This window comes from Cherax quadricarinatus, chromosome 5, assembly GCF_038502225.1.
Source record: "Cherax quadricarinatus isolate ZL_2023a chromosome 5, ASM3850222v1, whole genome shotgun sequence".
NCBI lineage: Eukaryota > Metazoa > Arthropoda > Malacostraca > Decapoda > Parastacidae > Cherax > Cherax quadricarinatus.
The window spans coordinates 3,823,937-3,847,309 of record NC_091296.1 but is presented as its reverse complement, the minus strand read 5'-3'; the positions used below and the strand labels follow the sequence as shown (position 1 = coordinate 3,847,309).

The window sequence follows — 23,373 nt, the reverse complement described above, 5'->3', positions numbered from 1 at the left end:
CCCACAACTGGCAGCCAGCCCTCCCACCACTGTGTGGTGAGTGTTTTGTTTGTTCATTATTTGCTATTAAACTACAGTATAAATAATGTCAACCCATCCATGACTGCATATTAGAATGGCTATTCAGACAGGTATTGGAAGGTGACATCATGTGTTTACTCTTGAACACAGCAAATAATCAAACATTTCTGCTACTGCTAATAATAATAATAATAATAATAATAATAATAATAATAATAATAATAATAATAATAATAATAATAATAATAATAATATTACAACAATAATAATAATAATAATAATAATAATAATAATAATAATAATAATAAATACGATAGAATTGAAGAAGGAAATTGTACAAAAATACGAGGGTTGAAGCAGTGGTGGAGGAAGTGGTTGATGCATCGTCAGTGTGGTTTTGTTTATGCTGGAGTGAGCATTAGTCTCCGTGCTCTTCCAAACATTTCACAATAATTCATTGTATTTGGTGCTTGTAGATTGAGTGTGACTGGAGTGGTTGAGGCAGTGGTAGAGGCAGTTATAGAGGCAGTTATAGAGGCAGTTATAGAGGCAGTGGTAGAGGCAGTTATAGAGGCAGTTATAGAGGCAGTGGTAGAGGCAGTTATAAGAGGCAGTGGTAGAGGCAGTGGTAGAGGCAGTGGTAGAGGCAGTGGTAGAGGCAATGGGTGAGGCAGTGGTAGAGGCAGTGGGTGAGGCAGCAGTTGAGGCAGTGGTAGAGGCAGTGATAGAGGCAGTGGGTGAGGCAGTGGTAGAGGCAGTGATATTTACTAACATACAGTGGACCCCCGCATAACGATTACCTCCGAATGCGACCAATTATGTAAGTGCGTTTGTACGTGTATGTTTGGGGGTCTGAAATGGACTAATCTACTTCACATATTTCTTATGGGAACAAATTCGGTCAGTACTGGCACCTGAACATACTTCTGGAGTGAAAAAATATCGTTAACCGGGGGTCCACTGTATATGTTATAAATAATAATAGTACATTATGAATAACATTTATTATTATTATTATTATTATAAATGTTAATATTAATATGTACTATTATTATTTATAACATATATGTTAGTAAATACCACTGCCTCACCCACTGCCTCTATCACTGCCTCTACCACTGCCTCACCCACTGCCTCACCCACTGCCTCTACCACTGCCTCTATCACTGCCTCTATCACTGCCTCTACCACTGCCTCACCCACTGCCTCTACCACTGCCTCTATCACTGCCTCTATCACTGCCTCTACCACTGCCTCACCCACTGCCTCACCCACTGCCTCTATCACTGCCTCTATCACTGCCTCCTCTACCACTGCCTCTACCACTGCCTCTACCACTGCCTCTACCACTGCCTCTACCACTCCAGTCACACTCATTCTACAAGCACCAAATACAATGAATTATTGTGAAATGTTTGGAAGAGCACGGAGACTAATACTCACTCCAGCATAAACAAAGCCACACTGACGATGCGTCAACCACTTCCTCCACCACTGCTTCAACCCTCATATTTTTGTACAATTTCCTTCTTCAATTCTATCGTATTTATTATTATTATTATTATTATTATTAGCAGTAGCAGTAGCACAAATGTTTGATTCTTTGCTGTGTTCAAGAGTAAACACATGATGTCACCTTCCAATACCTGTCCGAATAGCCATTCCAATATGCAGTCATAAATGGGTTGACATTATTTATACTGTAGTTTAATAGCAAATAATGAACAAACAAAACACTCACCACACAGTGGTGGGAGGTCTGGCTGCCAGTTGTGGGGGTCAGATGGAGGGTAGTAGGGACTCGCAATGGTGGAGGCAGTGGTATTTAATAACATACATGTTATTAAGCCATAACGTATGTATTTAGTACAATTTACGACGTGTTCATGTATTTTATGATTGTTCATGGTTCGATAAGTTAAGGAAGCAGTATTGTATTATATTTCCCTACAATATATTGGGGCACCAAACATTCGCGATTTTTCAACATTCGCGAGGCTCTTGATCCCCTAACCCTCGTGAATGTTGAGGGAGACCTGTATTGTTCTAGTCACGGTATTATGCCTTTCTCTTTACTTCACCTGACAAATGTGACCATGGAGCAAAAGGTCATAAAATGAAGTCAATAGGCATGAATCCCATACATAAAAGACACATTTCACACAACACAACAAAGCAACCACACTCTTGAACTCTCTGGCGGTGATAAATATATACAACCTCTCCTCACTTAGCAACGGAGTTCCGTTCCTAAGACCACGTTGGTAAATGAATTCATTGCTAAGTGAGGAGCATACTATAATGGTAGTGGGTGTGTCTCAACTATATTTGGTATTGTTTTAATGTCACTTTTGCACCATTCATAACATTTCTGGTATATTTTTAAATGTTCATAAAGTAGTGTACTGGATAATGTATTAAACAGAATAGACGAAATCAGCTTTAATATACATTATTTAGGTATGCATACTAGTCCGAGCCCATCGTAAGTTCGAGTTGTTGGTAAACAAATACGTCGCTAAGTGAGGAGAGGCTGTAATCAAGAGCATCTGCAATTGCTAGCATGTTAAAATACTGTAGAACAAACCTAAACAAACTATATACTATATAAACATACTAATGAACTGAAAAACACTACATAGTTTACCTTGTATTTCAAAAGGAATTTTAGACATAAACCTTAACATGGTATTCTCTGAGACTCCAAATTGTAAATAACAATGAAGACGAGGGTAAATTCTTTTCTTGAATCGCTCCTTTAGGCCATGCCAACTGCGCTCTGAAAGAAATAATACTTTTAAACAGTGATAATCACCATATACGTACAGCATTGTATATGCTATCCAGAACACTTAATACTATCACAAGAATCATCATATATCAAATATGTTATTTTTTTTTTTCAACAAGTCGGCCGTCTCCCACCGAGGCAGGGTGACCCAAAAAGAAAGAAAATCCCCAAAAAGAAAATACTTTCATCATCATTCAACACTTTCACCTTACTCACATATAATCACTGTCTTTGCAGAGATGCTCAGTTACAACAGTTTAGAAACATATATAAAGATACATAACATGCATATTTTTTTTTTTCAACACACCGGCCGTATCCCACCAAGTGATGGTGGCCCAAAAAGAAAAATGAAAGTTTATCTTTTTAAATTTAGTAATTTATACAGGAGAAGGGGTTACTAGGCCTTGCTCCCGGCATTTTAGTCGCCTCTTACAACACGCATGGCATACGGAGGAAGAATTCTGTTCCACTTCCCCATGGAGATAAGAGGAAATAAACAAGAACAAGAACTAGTAAGAAAATAGAAGAAAACCCAGAGGGGTGTGTATATATATACTTGTACATGTATGTGTAATGTGACCTAAGTGTAAGTAAAAGTAGCAAGATGTACCTGAAATCTTGCATGTTTATGAGACAGAAAAAAGACACCACCAATCCTACCATCATGTAAAACAATTACAGGTTACCGTTTTACACTCACTTGGCAGGACGGTAGTAACTCCCTGGGCGGTTGCTGTCTACCAACCTACTACCTATAAAAACATACATGTAAAAAGATTTATACATTTTTTTTTTTTCAACAAGTCGGTCGTCTCCCACCGAGGCAGGGTGACCCAAAAAAGAAAGAAAATCCCCAAAAAGAAAATGCTTTCATCATCATTCAACACTTTCACCACACTCAAACATTATCACTGTTTTTGCAGAGGTGCTCAGAATACAACAGTTTAGAAGCATATACATATAAAGATACACAACATATCCCTCCAAACTGCCAATATCCCAAACCCCTCCTTTAAAGTGCAGGCATTGTACTTCCCATTTCCAGGACTCAAGTCCGAATACATGTATATGAAAATAACCGGTTTCCCTGAATCCCTTCACTAAATATTATCCTGCTCACACTCCAACAGATCGTCAGGTCCCAAGTACCATAGTTAGTTAGTTTAATATGTTTATTATGCACCCCATACCCATCCTGTGGGCGGTAGTCAAAAGATTACAGAGGTACATAATTGGTCCAGGGACTGGACTCCAAAGTTTTGATAGCTTAGCAAGTTACAGAAATAATGAATTCACAATTTACAAAGGTAATGAACTCACAAATTACAAAGGTAATGAGCTCCGGGTAGGTCTAGTCACAATCATGACAAGTTACAAAGGTATTTACAGATTACAGAGGTACGTAATGGATCCAGGGACTGGGCCCCAAAGTTTGGATGGCTGAACTAGGTACAAGGTAATGAACTCACAAGTTACAAAGGTAGTGAATACTGTAAGAATGGTTACTTACGTTTATACATGGCTACAATCATGAACAAATTATAGTGTAATGAGCAATTCACACTTCCACACCCGGTCACAACTGTAATGAGTTATTGGTGCAAATATTGATTGTTGAGTCACACACACACACACATAAACACACACACACACACACACACACACACACACACACACACACACACACACACACACACACACACACACACACACACACACACACACACAAGTACCATTCGTCTCCATTCACTCCTATCTAACATGTTCACGCACGCTTGCTGGAAAGTCCAAGCCCCTCGCCCACAAAACCTCCTTTACCCCCTCTCTCCAACCCTTTCGAGGTCGACCCCTACCTCGCCTTCCTTCCCCTATAGATTTATATGCTTTCCATGTCATTCTACTTTGATCCATTCTCTCTAAATGACCAAACCACCTCAACAACCCCTCTTCTGCCCTCTGACTAATACTTTTATTAACTCCACACCTTTTCCTAATTTCCACACTCCGAATTTTCTGCATAATATTTACACCACACATTGCCCTTAGACAGGACATCTCCACTGCCTCCAACCGTCTCCTCGCTGCTGCATTTACCACCCAAGCTTCACACCCATATAAGAGTGTTGGTACTACTATACTTTCATACATTCCATTCTTTGCCTCCATAGATAACGTTTTTTGACTCCACATATACCTCAATGCACCACTCACCTTTTTCCCCTCATCATTTCTATGATTAACCTCATCCTTCATAAATCCATCCGCCAACACGTCAACTCCCAAGTATCTGAAAACATTCGCTTCTTCCATACTCCTCCTCCCCAATTTGATATTCAATTTTTCTTTATCTAAATTATTTGATACCCTCATCACCTTACTCTTTTCTATGTTCACTTTCAACTTTCTACCTTTACACACATTCCCAAACTCATCCACTAACCTTTGCAATTTTTCTTTAGAATCTCCCATAAACACAGTATCATCAGCAAAAAGTAACTGTGTCAATTCCCATTTTGAATTTGATTCCCCATAATTTAATCCCACCCCTCTCCCGAACACCCTAGCATTTACTTCTTTTACAACCCCATCTATAAATATATTAAACAACCATGGCAACATTACACATCCTGCCAAGTGAGTGTAAAATGAAAGCCTGTAATTGTTTTACATGATGGTAGGATTGTTGGTGTCTTTTGTCTGTATCATAAACATGCAAGATTTCAGGTACGTCTTGCTACTTCTACTTACACTTTGGTCACACTACACATACGTTTTTTTTTTTTTCAACAAGTCGGCCGTCTCCCACCGAGGCAGGGTGACCCAAAAAAAGAAAGAAAATCCCCAAAAAGAAAATACTTTCATCATCATTCAACACTTTCACCTCATTCACACAAAATCACTGTTTTTGCAGAGGTGCTCAGAACACAACAGTTTAGAAGCATATATGTATAAAGATACACAACATGTACAAGCATATATATACACACCCCTCTGGGGTTTCTTATATTTTCTTTCTAGTTCTTGTTCTTGTTTATTTCCTCTTATCTCCATGGGGAAGTGGAACAAAATTCTTCCTCCATAAGCCATACGTGTTGTAAGAGGCGACTAAAATGCCGGGAGCAAGGAGCTAGTAACCCCTTGTATAAATTACTAAATTTAAAAAGAGAAACTTTCGTTTTTCATTTTTGGGCCACCCTGCCTTGGTGGGATACGGCCGGTTTGTTGAAAGAAGAAGATATACATATCTAGTACACTACAATAGTCATGATAATCACCATACATGAGGGCCCTGTTTATAGAGCAGGTTTGGTTCCAGGCTACAGCCATAAAGCCAGTCACTCTTTGTCCATGGGGAAGTGGAAAAGAATCTTTCCTCCGTAAGCCATACGTGTCGTATGAGGCGACTAAAATGCCAGGAGCAATGGGCTAGTAACCCCTTCTCCTGTAAACATTTACTAAAAAATGAGAAGAAGAAAAACTTTATAAAACTGGGATGCTTGAATGTGCGTGGATGTAGTGCAGATGACAAGAAACAGATGATTGCTGATGTTATGAATGAAAAGAAGTTGAATGTCCTGGCCCTAAGAGAAACAAAGCTGAAGGGGGAAGGGGAGTTTTGATGGGGAGAAATAAATGGGATTAAATCTGGAGTATCTGAGAGAGTTAGAGCTAAGGAAGGGGTAGCAATAATGCTGAAGGATCAGTTATGGAAGGAGAAAAGCGAATATGAATGTGTAAATTCAAGGATTATGTGGATTAAAGTAATGGTTGGATGTGAAAAGTGGGTCATAATAAGCGTGTATGCACCTAGAGAAGAGAGGAATGTAGAGGAGAGAGAGAGATTTTGGGAGATGTTAAGTGAATGTATAGGAACCTTTGAGAGGGTGTGGTAGGGAAGTTTGGGGTGCCAGGTGTAAATGATAATGGGAGCCCTTTGATTGAACTTTGTATAGAAAGGGGTTTAGTTACAGGTAATACATATTTTAAGAAAAAGAGGATAAATAAGTATACAAGATATAATATAGGGTAAAATGACAGTAGTTTGTTGGATTATGTATTGGTAGATAGAAAACTGTTGAGTAGACTTCAGGATGTACATGTTTATAGAGGGGCCACAGATATATCAGATCACTTTCTAGTTGTAGCTACACTGAGAGTAAAAGGTAAATGGGATACAAGGAGAATAGAAGCATCAGGGAAGAGAGAGGTGAAGGTTTAAAAACTAAAAGAGGAGGCAGTTAGGGTAAGATATAAACAACTATTGGAGGATAGATGGGCTAATGAGAGCATAGGCAATGGGGTCGAAGAGGTATGGGGTAAGTTTAAAAATGTAGTGTTAGAGTGTTCAGCAGAAGCTTGTGGTTACAGAAAAGTGGGTGCGGGAAGGAAGAGGAGCAATTGGTGGAATGATGATGTAAAGAGAGTAGTAAGGGAGAAAAAGTTAGCATATGAGAAGTTATTACAAAGTAGAAGTGATGCAAGGAGGGAAGAGTATATGGAGAAAAAGAGAGAGGTTAAGAGAGTGGTGAAGCAATGTAAAAAGAATGCAAATGAGAGAGTGGGTGAGATGTTATCAACAAATTTTGTTGAAAATAAGAAAAAGTTTTGGAGTGAGATTAACAAGTTAAGGAAGCCTAGAGAACAAATGGATTTGTCAGTTAAAAATAGGAGAGGAGAGTTATTAAATGGAGAGTTAGAGGTACTTGGAAGATGGAGGGAATATTCTGAAGAATTGTTAAATGTTGATGAAGATAGGGAAGCTGTGATTTCGTGTATAGGGCAAGGAGGAATAACATCTCGTAGGAGTGAGGAAGAGCCAGTTGTGAGTGTGGGAGAAGTTCGTGAGGCAGTAGATAAAATGAAAGGGGGTAAAACAGGTGGGATTGATGGGATAAAGATAGAAATGTTAAAAACAGGTGGGGATATAGTTTTGGAGTGGTTGGTGCTATTATTTAATAAATGTATGGAAGAGGGTAAGGTACCTAGGGATTGGCAGAGAGCATGCATAGTTCCTTTGTATAAAGGCAAAGGGGACAAAAGAGAGTGCAAAAATTATAGGGGGAGAAGTCTGTTGAGTTGTAGGTAGTAGGTTGGTAGACAGCAACCACCCAGGGAGGTACTACCGTCCTGCCAAGTGAGTGTAAAACTGAAGCCTGTAATTGTTTTACACAATGGTAAGATTGCTGGTGTCTTTTTTTTATCTGTCTCATACACATGCAAGATTTCAGGTATGTCTTGCTACTTCTACTTACACTTAGGTCACACTACACATACGTGTACAACCATATATATACACACCCCTCTTGGTTTTCTTCTATTTTCTTTCTAGTTCTTGTTCTTGTTTATTTCCTCTTACCTCCATGGGGAAGTGGAACAGAATTCTTCCTCCGTAAGCCATGCGTGTTGTAAGAGGCGACTAAAATGCCGGGAGCAAGGAGCTAGTAACCCCTTCTCCAGTATATATTACTAAATGTAAAAGGAGAAACTTTCGTTTTTCCTTTTGGGCCACCCCCGCCTCGGTGGGATACGGCCGGTGTGTTGAAAGAAAGAAGTCTGTTGAGTATACCTGGTAAAGTGTATAGTAGAGTTATTATTGAAAGAATTAAGAGTAAGACAGAGAATAGGATAGCAGATGAACAAGGAGGCTTTAGGAAAGGTAGGGGGTGTGTGGACCAGGTGTTTACAGTGAAACATATAAGTGAACAGTATTTAGATAAGACTAAAGAGGTTTTTGTGGCATTTATGGATTTGGAAAAGGCATATGACAGGGTGGATAGGGGGGCAATGTGGCAGATGTTGCAGGTGTATGGTATAGGAGGTAGGTTACTGAAAGCAGTGAAGAGTTTTTACGAGGATAGTGAGGCTCAAGTTAGAGTATGTAGGAAAGAGGGAAATTATTTCCCAGTAAAAGTAGGCCTTACACAAGGATGTGTGATGTCACCGTAGTTGTTTAATATATTTATAGATGGGGTTGTAAGAGAAGTAAATGCCTTGGCAAGAGGCGTGGAGTTAAAAGATAAAGAATCACACATAAAGTGGGAGTTGTCACAGTTGCTCTTTGCTGATGACACTGTGCTCTTGGGAGATTCTGAAGAGAAGTTGCAGAGGTTGGTGGATGAATTTGGTAGGGTATGTAAAAGAAGAAAATTAAAAGTGAATACAGGAAAGAATAAGGTTATGAGGATAACAAAAAGATTAGGTGATGAAAGATTGGATATCAGATTGGAGGGAGAGAGTATGGAGGAGGTGAATGTATTCAGATATTTGGGAGTGGACGTGCCAGCAGATGGATCTATGAAAGATGAGGTGAAGCATAGAATTGATGAGGGGAAAAGAGTGAGCGGTGCACTTAGGAGTCTGTGGAGACAAAAAACTTTGTCCTTGGAGGCAAAGAGGGGAATGTATGAGAATATAGTTTTACCAAAGCTCTTATAAGGGTGTGAAGCATGGGTGATGAATGTTGCAACGAGGAGAAGGCTGGAGGCAGTGGAGATGTCATGTCTGAGGGCAATGTGTGGTATGAATATAATGCAGAGAATTCGTAGTTTGGAAGTTAGGAGGAGGTGCGGGATTGCCAAAATGCTGTCCAGAGGGCTGAGGAAGGGTTGTTGAGGTGGTTCGGACATGTAGAGAGAATGGAGTGAAACAATGACTTCAAGAGTGTATTAGTCTGTAGCGGAAGGAAAGCGGGGTAGGAGTAAGCCTAGGAAAGGTTGGAGGGAGGGGGTAGAGGTTTTGTGTGCGAGGGGCTTGGACTTCCAGCGGGCATGCATGAGCGTGTTTGATAGGAGCGAATGGAGACAAATGGTTTTTAATACTTGACATGCTGTTGGAGCGTGAGCAAAGCAACATTTATGAAGGGATTCAGGGAAACCGACAGGCCGGACTTGAGTCCTGGAGATGGGAAGTACAGTGCTTGCACTCTGAAGGAGGGGTGTTTATGTTGCAGTTTAAAAACTGTTGTGTAAAGCACCCTTCTGGCAAGACTGTGATGGAGTGAATAATGGTGAAAGTTTTTCTTTTTCGGGCCACCCTGCCTTGGTGGGAATCGGCCAGTGTGTTAATAAAAAAAAATTAATAAATATATGCATTAGCAATAGAACTAGGAATAAAAAACAATATAAAATAAAATGCATATACAATACACTCACTATTTACCTTAAAATATTTGTAGTCTTAATGTTGGGTGAGAGGTGAGTAGTATTTATTGTAGGAAGTCAGGTGTGGTAGTCTGCCTAGCTACTACACCTCACAATTATATTTGTGTGTTTTATTATGATTGTATAATTTTGTTTATATGGTATGTAATGTGTTTCTTATATAATTCTAAAAAATGTCAAAGATTAATGAAAATATCTATAATAATTATAGGTAGTAGGTTGGTAGACAGCAACCACCCAGGGAGGTACTACCGTCCTGCCAAGTGAGTGTAAAATGAAAGCCTGTAATTGTTTTACATGATGGTAGGATTGCTGGTGTCCTTTTTTCTGTCTCATGAACATGCAAGATTTCAGGTACGTCTTGCTACTTCTACTTACACTTAGGTCACACTACACATACATGTACAAGCACATATATACACACCCCTCTGGGTTTTCTTCTATTTTCTTTCTAGTTCTTATTCTTGTTTATTTCCTCTTATCTCCATGGGGAAGTGGAACAGAATTCTTCCTCCATAAGCCATGCGTGTTGTAAGAGGCGACTAAAATGCCGGGAGCAAGGGGCTAGTAACCTCTTCTCCTGTATATATTACTAAATGTAAAAGGAGAAACTTTCGTTTTTCCTTTTGGGCCACCCCGCCTCGGTGGGATACGGCCGGTGTGTTGAAAGAAAGAAAGATCTATAATAATAATATATATGACATTTAAAATGCCTCAGAGCAATTATTATTTATTATTATTATTATTATTATTATTATTATTATTGCATCTTCAACACTAGTGATACACTCTTAGTGATTTTAACCCTTAAGATAGTCCAAACGTATATATACCTTCTCTTGCGCAGCGCCCCGAATATTTTGGAAAAAAAAAATAGTTTTTCATAGAAAAAAAGAGCACATTTTTTTAATTTTTTTAGAATAAAAAAAATTAGGGTCAGTACTTACCGAGATATGAGGCCGAGAAGTTCTCACTGGATGCTCACCTGACAGCAACATGGAGTCCTGCAACTTGCAGAAGTGTTGTCGATATACCTTTTTTTCTATTTTTCATATAATTTTATACAATTTTTATGTTCTGATAATTACAATTTATAGTAATTCTTGTCATTTCATAGCCAATCTTTGTTCTGACACTAGTATTAGGTACTGAAATTGTACTCAAATTGTCACAAACACACTGACAGGTGGACATTTACACCTGCCTTGGTCATTTACTATTGTCTTGGAATATATACAAAGTATTTATATGTCCCCAATGTTTTGGATATGTGGAAGTATATAATAATAATGAAGAGGAAGAGGAAGAGGAAGAGGAAAAGGAAGGAAGGAAGGAAGGAAGGAAGGAAGGACGGGAGGGAGGGAGGGAGGGAGGGAGGGAGGGAGTAGTTTGATGAGCATACTGAGGGTGCAGTGATAACACTTGATAAGAAAAAATTAGAGGTGACATTTGATGAGCATCAGCCCTGCTTTGTTTTCACTGGTACACAAACATGTCTGTCTTATCTGTCTTTCAAGCTCCATGTCTATCTGTCTAGCTCTCTGTCTCAGAGAGAGCCACAAGACTGCGGTCATCACCTTTACTCACATCTTCAAGCAGAGTATAGCACTTTGTATGGATTTTTTTGGGTTATCCTAGGTAATTTACACTATGTATACTTGTATTTATGTGTACCTGTGAGACAGAGATAGACAGAGACAGACAAAAACAGAGACAGATAGACAGAGATAGACAGAGACCGACAGACCCTAAGCTTGGGGTTAACATCACTTTCCTCTTAAAAGAGGAGTGTTAATATATTACATCTGTGAATCCTTGGTGTTTGCCGCACTGTTTGCTCTAGCTGGAGCTCAATATAACTGGCGCTCCCACAAGGTACTAAATGGTCCCAGATTTTTTTTAATATGGTGCACACCGAGTGTTAAGACCCATTCCATGCTGACCAGGCATCTCAGGGCAATTGTGCCCAATTTGGAGGCAGGAAAATTAAAACGTATATATACGTTTGGAGGGATATGTTGTGTATCTTTATACGTATGTGCTTCTAAACTGTTGTGTTCTGAGCACCTCTGCAAAAACAGTGATTATGTGTAAGTGAGGTGAAAGTGTTGAATGATGAGAGTATTTACTTTTTGGGGATTTTCTTTCTTTTTGGGTCACCCTGCCTCGGTGGGTCACCCTGCCTCAGTGGGTCACCCTGCCTCGGTGGGTCACCCTGCCTCGGTGGGTCACCCTGCCTCGGTGGGTCACCCTGCCTCGGTGGGTCACCCTGCCTCAGTGGGTCACCCTGCCTCGGTGGGTCACCCTGCCTCAGTGGGAGACGGCCGACTTGTTGAAAAAAAAAAAATACAATTATCAAGTTACACATAAAATATGTAATAACTTTAATACACTTGAAAGTATGAAACGCTTCCAGACATATTCAAGAGATGCGGAGCTCACAGAGACTAAACAAAGGCCTGGTGTGAGGACGCAGTAATAGTGAATCAGGAGCTGTGCAAACGAATTTTTGGTTATACAATTTGAAATGTCCATATTAGCAAATCGCCATAAAGCAGGGCCCCCCTGTACATCAAATATGATACTGTCACGATGATAAGCTTAAATAAGTGCAACATGAGGGATTTGAACTTTCAGCAAGTGTGCATGAGCATGTTAGGAGCGAGTAGAGACAAGTGGTTTTTATGATTTGACGTACTGTTGGAGTATTAGCAAAGTAATATTTATAAAGTGATTCCAGGAAACCAGCAAGCCAGACTTAAGTTCTGGAGGTGTGAAGAACAGTGCCTGCACTCTGAAGAGGGGTTGTTGATATGTTTGCTTTTTAACTGTTGTGCAGGCATGCCTCTGGCAAGACAGCGATAGAGTGAATGATGATGAAAGTGTTTCTTCTTTTTCTGGTCCCCCTGCCTTGGTGGGAAACAGCCAGTGTGTTAATAATAATAATAATAATAATAATAATAATAATAATAATAATAATAATAATAAAAATAATAATAACAATGAATGACTTACTAGAAAGTATATTATTTTTTGCCATTTCCTGCCACAATTCCCGTCCTCGGACACGGTAATATGCTCGACGTTGATCAATATATTTGATGATCTCCAAATCCTCTTTCAGGTTGTATGATTCTTTGTTGATTCTGTGGAAATCAGGTGACTCAGTTAATCACTGCATCTTAATGTACATATATAAGAGAGTCAATGAAGCGAATGACACTGCATGCTCATACGTGTGGGTGCATGTGTGCATGCATGTGTGCATGAGAGACAGAGATAGAGACACAGAGAGAGCAGCTACAAAAAACACATAAGAGACATGATAAACAAGTACACACATTCTCCACTCATATACACACATTCCTCATTCATTTACATACATTACCCATATATACACTTTCCCACCCCCATACACATATTCCCTACTCCTGTCCACATATTTCCTATCCATATACACACATTACCTACTCCTGCCCACACATTTCCCACCCAGAAACATATTAACTACTCCTGCCCACACATTTCCCTCCCACATACACACATTACCTACTCCTGCCCAAACTACCTACTCCTGTCCACACATTTCCTACCCACATACACACATTACCTACTCCTGCCCACACATTTTCCACCCACAAACATACATTACCTACTCCTGCCCACACATTTCCCACCCATATACATTACCTACTCCTGCTCACACATTTCCCACCCACATACACACATTACCTATTCATGAACTCACACATCAACCTGATATTTCAACTTACGCAGCTCTATTTAAACGGAAGGCTGGTAAAGTATTTCTTTGCCGCTTTACACCATATTTACACCCGCTTTTGGGATGGAAGGTCCGGTCATAGCGTCCCGAGGTGCTGTCTTTGCTTGCATAAGGGTCGATGAATGTTGTGACACGCTTCTCATGACGCGACACTGTGTTGCTTTCAGAAGAACTATCAACATTTGCAGAACTATCAGTTTCAGAAGAATGAGTCTTCTGCCTTGAGGGGCCAGCAGTGCAAGAATCATGGCTTCCCTGAAAAGTAAGTACCTGTGTGTATGAAATTTCAGCACTGCACCCAGTGGTTGCCGATACGTATCAATTTAAATGTTACAAGCAGACACATGGAGAAAATGAAACAAAGGAAAGAGGTTTATTGTTCTTTACAACTGAGGTTGGAAGGTAAGAAGTGTACTGTTCTATACAGCCTACAACTGAGGCTGAAATACACAAGTCACATTTGAGAGCAGTGAAATGTAAGGCATTTACGTTCTAAACATATAATCCATATCAATGCCTCATCTACTGTCTTGAATAAACTTCATCAATAAATTTTACTCGATGAAATAAACAGCCTCAGAACGAGGTTTCTCAAAGGCAAAAAATAATAAAGAGGTAGGTAGAGGAACAGAATTCTTTCTCCGTAAGCCATGCGTGTTGTAAGTCAACTAAAATGCCGGGAGCAATGGACTACTAACCCCTTCTCCTGTATACATTACTAAAGTTAAAAAGAGAAACTTTTGTTTTTCTTTTTGGGCCACCCAGCCTCGGTGGGAAGCAGTTGATTTGTTGAAAGAAAGAAAAAGAAAAGGTAGAAATGGTTAAAGAACTAGCTTTCACCACAAACATAATCCTGAATGTCATTAAACTTGCCAGAGAAGAAGATATATGGAAGATCAAACAAGAGTCTTACCTTCAGAGTGTCCTTACGTACGAGAGGCCGTTCTGCTTGAGCCAAATTTTTCTTAATTGTCATTTGTGTCGACCTGAGGATCGGTATTTCACTCTCTGAGGAGCTATCAGCAGCAGGAGAAACTTCTCGTTTCCTCTGTACCATTTTAATTTTCGACTCTCTGGATTTCAGGCGTGCTTTAATCTTTCCATGGATATTTTTTTTCCAAATATTTTTATCAATATTATCAGCACCTTCACTATCTGAAGTATCGTGTGGGAATGGCACACGAGGCTTTCTCGTTGTCTCATGCCTACTCATTTTTTTGATGGCTGAAGAGTTTGAGCATTTCTTTTGTGCAATACAGTTACAACCTGCATCTTTTGACTTATTTCTAAAAGATTTATGTGACTTTTTTAATGGTTCTCTGTTTTTGGTATGATTTCTATTAGAATGAAGTATATCAATTCTGCCATCATTCTCTTGGCTAAAGAGAAGTGTTGATGCATCAGAGTCTTCTGAAGAACTACCTGAAATTTCAGTTCTAGACTGATCAGAAGGATCTCTTTCAGAACCAGCAGAAATAATTTTTTTGTAGTCATCAGACATTTTTTCTGTGGATTCATCAAGAATTTCAATTTCATCAAGAAGTTTTTTCTTGGATTTACACAAAATTACTTCTCTAGAGTTATCAATAATTCCTTCCTTACATTCACCTCTAGAATCATCAATAATTTCTTCTTCAGATTCGATAACAATTTCTTCTCTAGAGTTTCCTCTTCTAGATACAACAGAAGTTTTTTGTACAACCTCTTCAGAAGCATCATCTTGTACTAAGAATGATCTGATTAAGTTACGATCAGGGATATTATGATCGACAATGGCAACGGTTGAGGCACTACCCGATGAGGACACCACTGTTAGAGGGGTGCTCGTAGCGATATGATGTTCATCATTTTCATGTTGCGACGGACAAGTAATAAAAATTTCTGAGCATGAAGACATCAAGCAAGGCTCAACACTGGCATTTTTTGTGTATGAAGGATAATCCCTTGTACCAGAATTAACAGTGCTGGCAATGTGACAACTGCCATCTAGCAGTTCTTGCATTTCATTAATTTCCTCTACTGTTACATTTGGTGGCATTTCAATGTTAGATTGCATTTCAGGTCCTTGTGTGGTCTGACAATTGTCTTGGTTCATGTCCTCCATATTGTGGACTAAATGTGTGACTTCTGACATAGGTAAAGACACCATGGGTTTGCTTTGTTCATTTTTGGACCACAAAGTTAAATGTTGAACAGGCAATTCTTCTGTGCTGTCATTAATGCATTCCTTTTCGCTTATTTTCTGATTCGTTTCACCCTGAGTGCAATCATTTCCCTGGGAAGTTGGAACATTCTTCCTGTTAATTCTGCCCAGTACCCCACTCGTACACAATCCTGAATGGCTGGTATCTTCTAATAAACCATCAATTTCATCTCCAAAACTGGCACTATACCCCGGAAAGTATCCTGATGTCGGAATTACATTAAAACCTTGTGAACTGTCAATAGTTTGTCTTGTCTGAGAATACTCAAGGTTTAATGTTCCTGAATTATTTTCCCCACTCTCTGAAACTTGCCCAGCATTATCATTCCCAGAAACACTTATGTTGCATTTATTTGTCTGGCCATTTTTAGTTTCTCTTATGCTCTTTCTCTGCAACTGACTCACTCTATCTTCCACATGGCTTTGTTGATCTTCAACAAACTGCACACTGTCTTCCAGTTCCAGTCCACAAAGCTTTCTTTCTCTATAAGAGCTCTTACCAACAATATTATTCTTCCTAACATCAACATTTGCAAGCTTGTCTTCATTTATTACATTTTTAAGCATTATTGTTTGTACTTGCTGCAGTTCATTTAAAGGGGTACCTGTTTGCTTGCTTCCCTCCCCAGAACTTTGCTTCTCAGGCTCCCTATGTTTATTTTGCTCTTTGATACAACTAGTTTGCTTGCTACCCTCTCTATTAGCCCCAGTTTGTTTGCTTTGCTCTCCAAGATCACCTGTTTGATTCCTGTGTTCTACAGAACCACCTATTTGCCTATGTTCTTCAGAACCATCTGTTTGTTTATGTTCTTCAGATACAACTGTTTGCCTATGTTCTTCAGAATCACCTGTTTGCTTCCTATGTTCTTCAGGCACTACTGTTTCCTTCCTATGTTCTTCAGAATCACCTGTTTGCTTCCTATGTTCTTCAGGCACTACTGTTTCCTTCCTATGTTCTTCAGGCACTACTGTTTCCTTCCTATGTTCTTCAGGCACTACTGTTTCCTTCCTATGTTCTTCAGGCACTACTGTTTCCTTCCTATGTTCTTCAGGCACTACTGTTTCCTTCCTATGTTCTTCAGGCACTACTGTTTCCTTCCTATGTTCTTCAGGCACTACTGTTTCCTTCCTATGTTCTTCAGGCACTACTGTTTCCTTCCTATGTTCTTCAGGCACTACTGTTTCCTTCCTATGTTCTTCAGACACAACTGTTTGCTTCCTATGTTCTTCAGAATGACCTGTTTGCTTATGTTCTTCAGAATGACCTGTTTGCTTCCTATGTTCTTCAGAACCACCTGTTTGCTTCCTATGTTCTTCAGGCACTACTGTTTGCTTCTTATGTTCTTCAGAACCAACTGTTTGCTTCCTATGTTCTCCAGGCACTACTGTTTGCTTTCTATGTTCTTCAGGCACTGCTATTTGCTTCCTATGTTCTTCAGGCACTGCTGTTTGCTTTCTATGTTCTTCAGGTACTGCTGTTTGCTTCCTATGTTCTTCAGGAGCCACTGTTTGTTTCCTATGTTCTTCATGAACCACTGCTTGCCTCTTACATTCTTCAGGAGCAACTGCTTGTTTATGTTCTTCAGGAGCAACTGCTTGCTTATGTACTTCAGGAGACTTCACTTGGCTCCTGTTTCTTTCAGGAGGTCCTGTTTGTTTCTTGTCCTTTTCAGGAGACCCTGTTTGTTTCTTGTTCTGTTCAGGAGGCCCCATTTGTTTCTTGAACTGTTCAGGAGGCCCTGTTTGTTTCTTGTCCTGTTCAGGAGGCCCTGTTTGTTTCTTGTACTGTTGAGGAGGCTCTACCTGATCTCCTGTCTCCTCTCCAGCATGCATGGATTCCTTCACATTCCTCAGAGCCTTCTTAGTTGTTTGTGTGTGAGTTCCGTTGAGTCTCCTGAGCTGTGAGGCTACACACTTACTATGACACTCGTCCCTGCTACAACCCTCAACAACACCACCTTCATGTTCCTCAACACTCCTCTTTGACCCACTCTCTTTATCTCTAATCTTTTCCACACACTTCTGAGTCCCATTTCTTTCTTCAATTTCATCATCATAATCTTCTATCTCAACTACTAGTTCCTCTTCTTTATCGTCATCTTCCTGCATTATATCCTTGGGTGAACAAAACCTGGAAAAATAAGAGCAAATTACACCACATACATACAACAAGAGATGTGATAAAACCATAACTCACATCAATAAAAGATGATAAAACCATAATAAATACATAGGTAGAGATGTGATAAAACAATAACTACATCAATAAATACAGTGGGACCTCTACACTCACAATGGAGCTACACCTCTGGAGGTATTCTGAATCTAATCTGCAAACAAACAAAATTATGTTTGCACACTGCTGGCAAGACAGAATGATGAGTGTGACATTACACTGTACTACCTACCAGTGTATCAGTATGTTTGAGAGAGTGTGACATTACACTGTAATGCCTACCAGTGTATCAGTATGTTTGAGACAGTGTGACATTACACTGTACTGCCTACCAGTGTATCAGTATGTTTGAGACAGTGTGACATTACACTGTACTACCTACCAGTGTATCAGTATGTTTGAGACAGTGTGACATTACACTGTACTGCCTACCAGTGTATCAGTATGTTTGAGACAGTGTGACATTACACTGTACTACCTACCAGTGTATCAGTATGTTTGAGACAGTGACATTACACTGTACTACCTACCAGTGTATCAGTATGTTTGAGACAGTGTGACATTACACTGTACTACCTACCAGTGTATCAGTATGTTTGAGACAGTGTGACATTACACTGTACTGCCTACCAGTGTATCAGTATGTTTGAGACAGTGTGACATTACACTGTACTGCCTACCAGTGTATCAGTATGTTTGAGACAGTGTGACATTACACTGTACTGCCTACCAGTGTACCAGTATGTTTGAGACAGTGTGACATTACACTGTACTGCCTACCAGTGTATCAGTATGTTTGACACAGTGTGACATTACACTGTACTGCCTACCAGTGTACCAGTATGTTTGACACAGTGACATTACACTGTACTGCCTACCAGTGTATCAGTATGTTTGACACAGTGTGACATTACACTGTACTGCCTACCAGTGTATCAGTATGTTTGACACAGTGTGACATTACACTGTACTGCCTACCAGTGTATCAGTATGTTTGAGACAGTGACATTACACTGTACTGCCTACCAGTGTATTAGTTTGACACAGTGACATTACACTGTACTGCCTACCAGTGTCTCAGTATGTTTGAGACAGTGACATTACACTGTACTGCCTACCAGTGTACCAGTATGTTTGACACAGTGACATTACACTGTACTGCCTACCAGTGTACCAGTATGTTTGACACAGTGACATTACACTGTACTGCCTACCAGTGTACCAGTATGTTTGACACAGTGACATTACACTGTACTGCCTACCAGTGTACCAGTATGTTTGACACAGTGACATTACACTGTACTGCCTACCAGTGTATCAGTATGTTTGACACAGTGACATTACACTGTACTACCTACCAGTGTATCAGTATGTTTGAGACAGTGACATTACACTGTACTGCCTACCAGTGTACCAGTATGTTTGACACAGTGACATTACACTGTACTGCCTACCAGTGTATCAGTATGTTTGACACAGTGACATTACACTGTACTGCCTACCAGTGTACCAGTATGTTTGACACAGTGACATTACACTGTACTGCCTACCAGTGTACCAGTATGTTTGAGACAGTGTGACATTACACTGTACTACCTACCAGTGTATCAGTATGCTTGAGACAGTGTGACATTACACTGTACTGCCTACCAGTGTATCAGTATGTTTGAGACAGTGTGACATTACACTGTACTGCCTACCAGTGTATCAGTATGTTTGACACAGTGACATTACACTGTACTGCCTACCAGTGTACCAGTATGTTTGAGACAGTGTGACATTACACTGTACTGCCTACCAGTGTATCAGTATGTTTGAGACAGTGTGACATTACACTGTACTACCTACCAGTGTATCAGTATGTTTGAGACAGTGACATTACACTGTACTACCTACCAGTGTATCAGTATGTTTGAGACAGTGTGACATTACACTGTTCTGCCTACCAGTGTATCAGTATGTTTGAGACAGTGACATTACACTGTACTGCCTACCAGTGTACCAGTATGTTTGAGACAGTGTGACATTACACTGTACTGCCTACCAGTGTATCAGTATGTTTGAGACAGTGTGACATTACACTGTACTACCTACCAGTGTATCAGTATGTTTGAGACAGTGACATTACACTGTACTACCTACCAGTGTATCAGTATGTTTGAGACAGTGTGACATTACACTGTTCTGCCTACCAGTGTATCAGTATGTTTGAGACAGTGACATTACACTGTACTGCCTACCAGTGTATCAGTATGTTTGAGACAGTGTGACATTACACTGTTCTGCCTACCAGTGTATCAGTATGTTTGAGACAGTGACATTACACTGTACTACCTACCAGTGTATCAGTATGTTTGAGACAGTGTGACATTACACTGTACTGCCTACCAGTGTATCAGTATGTTTGAGACAGTGACATTACACTGTACTGCCTACCAGTGTATCAGTATGTTTGAGACAGTGTGACATTACACTGTTCTGCCTACCAGTGTATCAGTATGTTTGAGACAGTGTGACATTACACTGTACTGCCTACCAGTGTATCAGTATGTTTGAGACAGTGACATTACACTGTACTACCTACCAGTGTATCAGTATGTTTGAGACAGTGTGACATTACACTGTACTACCTACCAGTGTATCAGTATGTTTGAGACAGTGTGACATTACACTGTACTGCCTACCAGTGTATCAGTATGTTTGAGACAGTGTGACATTACACTGTACTGCCTACCAGTGTATCAGTATGTTTGAGACAGTGTGACATTACACTGTTCTGCCTACCAGTGTATCAGTATGTTTGAGACAGTGTGACATTACACTGTACTGCCTACCAGTGTATCAGTATGTTTGAGACAGTGTGACATTACACTGTACTACCTACCAGTGTATCAGTATGTTTGAGACAGTGTGACATTACACTGTACTACCTACCAGTGTATCAGTATGTTTGAGACAGTGACATTACACTGTACTACCTACCAGTGTATCAGTATGTTTGAGACAGTGACATTACACTGTACTACCTACCAGTGTATCAGTATGTTTGAGACAGTGACATTACACTGTACTACCTACCAGTGTATCAGTATGTTTGAGACAGTGTGACATTACACTGTACTGCCTACCAGTGTATCAGTATGTTTGAGACAGTGACATTACACTGTACTACCTACCAGTGTATCAGTATGTTTGAGACAGTGTGACATTACTCTGTACTGCCTACCAGTGTATCAGTATGTTTGAGACAGTGTGACATTACACTGTACTGCCTACCAGTGTATCAGTATGTTTGAGACAGTGACATTACACTGTACTACCTACCAGTGTATCAGTATGTTTGAGACAGTGTGACATTACACTGTACTACCTACCAGTGTATCAGTATGTTTGAGACAGTGTGACATTACACTGTACTGCCTACCAGTGTATCAGTATGTTTGAGACAGTGTGACATTACACTGTACTACCTACCAGTGTATCAGTATGTTTGAGACAGTGTGACATTACACTGTTCTGCCTACCAGTGTATCAGTATGTTTGAGACAGTGTGACATTACACTGTACTGCCTACCAGTGTATCAGTATGTTTGAGACAGTGTGACATTACACTGTACTACCTACCAGTGTATCAGTATGTTTGAGACAGTGTGACATTACACTGTACTACCTACCAGTGTATCAGTATGTTTGAGACAGTGACATTACACTGTACTACCTACCAGTGTATCAGTATGTTTGAGACAGTGACATTACACTGTACTACCTACCAGTGTATCAGTATGTTTGAGACAGTGACATTACACTGTACTACCTACCAGTGTATCAGTATGTTTGAGACAGTGTGACATTACACTGTACTGCCTACCAGTGTATCAGTATGTTTGAGACAGTGACATTACACTGTACTACCTACCAGTGTATCAGTATGTTTGAGACAGTGTGACATTACACTGTACTGCCTACCAGTGTATCAGTATGTTTGAGACAGTGTGACATTACACTGTACTGCCTACCAGTGTATCAGTATGTTTGAGACAGTGACATTACACTGTACTACCTACCAGTGTATCAGTATGTTTGAGACAGTGTGACATTACACTGTACTGCCTACCAGTGTATCAGTATGTTTGAGACAGTGTGACATTACACTGTACTACCTACCAGTGTATCAGTATGTTTGAGACAGTGTGACATTACACTGTACTGCCTACCAGTGTATCAGTATGTTTGAGACAGTGTGACATTACACTGTACTGCCTACCAGTGTATCAGTATGTTTGAGACAGTGTGACATTACACTGTACTGCCTACCAGTGTATCAGTATGTTTGAGACAGTGTGACATTACACTGTACTGCCTACCAGTGTATCAGTATGTTTGACACAGTGTGACATTACAATGTACTGCCTACCAGTGTATCAGTATGTTTGAGACAGTGTGACATTACACTGTACTACCTACCAGTGTATCAGTATGTTTGAGACAGTGTGACATTACACTGTACTACCTACCAGTGTATCAGTATGTTTGAGACAGTGACATTACACTGTACTACCTACCAGTGTATCAGTATGTTTGAGACAGTGACATTACACTGTACTGCCTACCAGTGTATCAGTATGTTTGAGACAGTGACATTACACTGTACTGCCTACCAGTGTATCAGTATGTTTGAGACAGTGACATTACACTGTACTACCTACCAGTGTATCAGTATGTTTGAGACAGTGTGACATTACACTGTACTGCCTACCAGTGTATCAGTATGTTTGAGACAGTGTGACATTACACTGTACTACCTACCAGTGTATCAGTATGTTTGAGACAGTGTGACATTACACTGTACTACCTACCAGTGTATCAGTATGTTTGAGACAGTGACATTACACTGTACTACCTACCAGTGTATCAGTATGTTTGAGACAGTGACATTACACTGTACTACCTACCAGTGTATCAGTATGTTTGAGACAGTGACATTACACTGTACTACCTACCAGTGTATCAGTATGTTTGAGACAGTGTGACATTACACTGTACTACCTACCAGTGTATCAGTACGTTTGAGACAGTGTGACATTACACTGTACTGCCTACCAGTGTATCAGTATGTTTGAGACAGTGACATTACACTGTACTACCTACCAGTGTATCAGTATGTTTGAGACAGTGTGACATTACACTGTACTGCCTACCAGTGTATCAGTATGTTTGAGACAGTGACATTACACT

The 23,373-nt window shown here is 39.9% G+C and overlaps 1 protein-coding gene across 2 annotated transcripts in view; it reads right to left on the bottom strand.

The window, feature by feature from the left end:
• Positions 1–23,373, bottom strand: part of LOC128684904 (uncharacterized) — a 57,180-nt gene that overhangs the window by 10,881 nt on the left and 22,926 nt on the right. For both annotated transcript variants that reach the window (XM_053771243.2, XM_053771244.2), the window contains exons 7-10: positions 14,673–18,093; positions 13,749–14,014; positions 12,991–13,121; positions 2,669–2,800 (exon numbers count right to left, since the gene is read on the bottom strand). In XM_053771243.2, the coding sequence (XP_053627218.1) occupies positions 2,669–2,800; positions 12,991–13,121; positions 13,749–14,014; positions 14,673–18,093 (3,950 nt within the window). The remainder of the gene's footprint in view (positions 1–2,668; positions 2,801–12,990; positions 13,122–13,748; positions 14,015–14,672; positions 18,094–23,373) is intronic.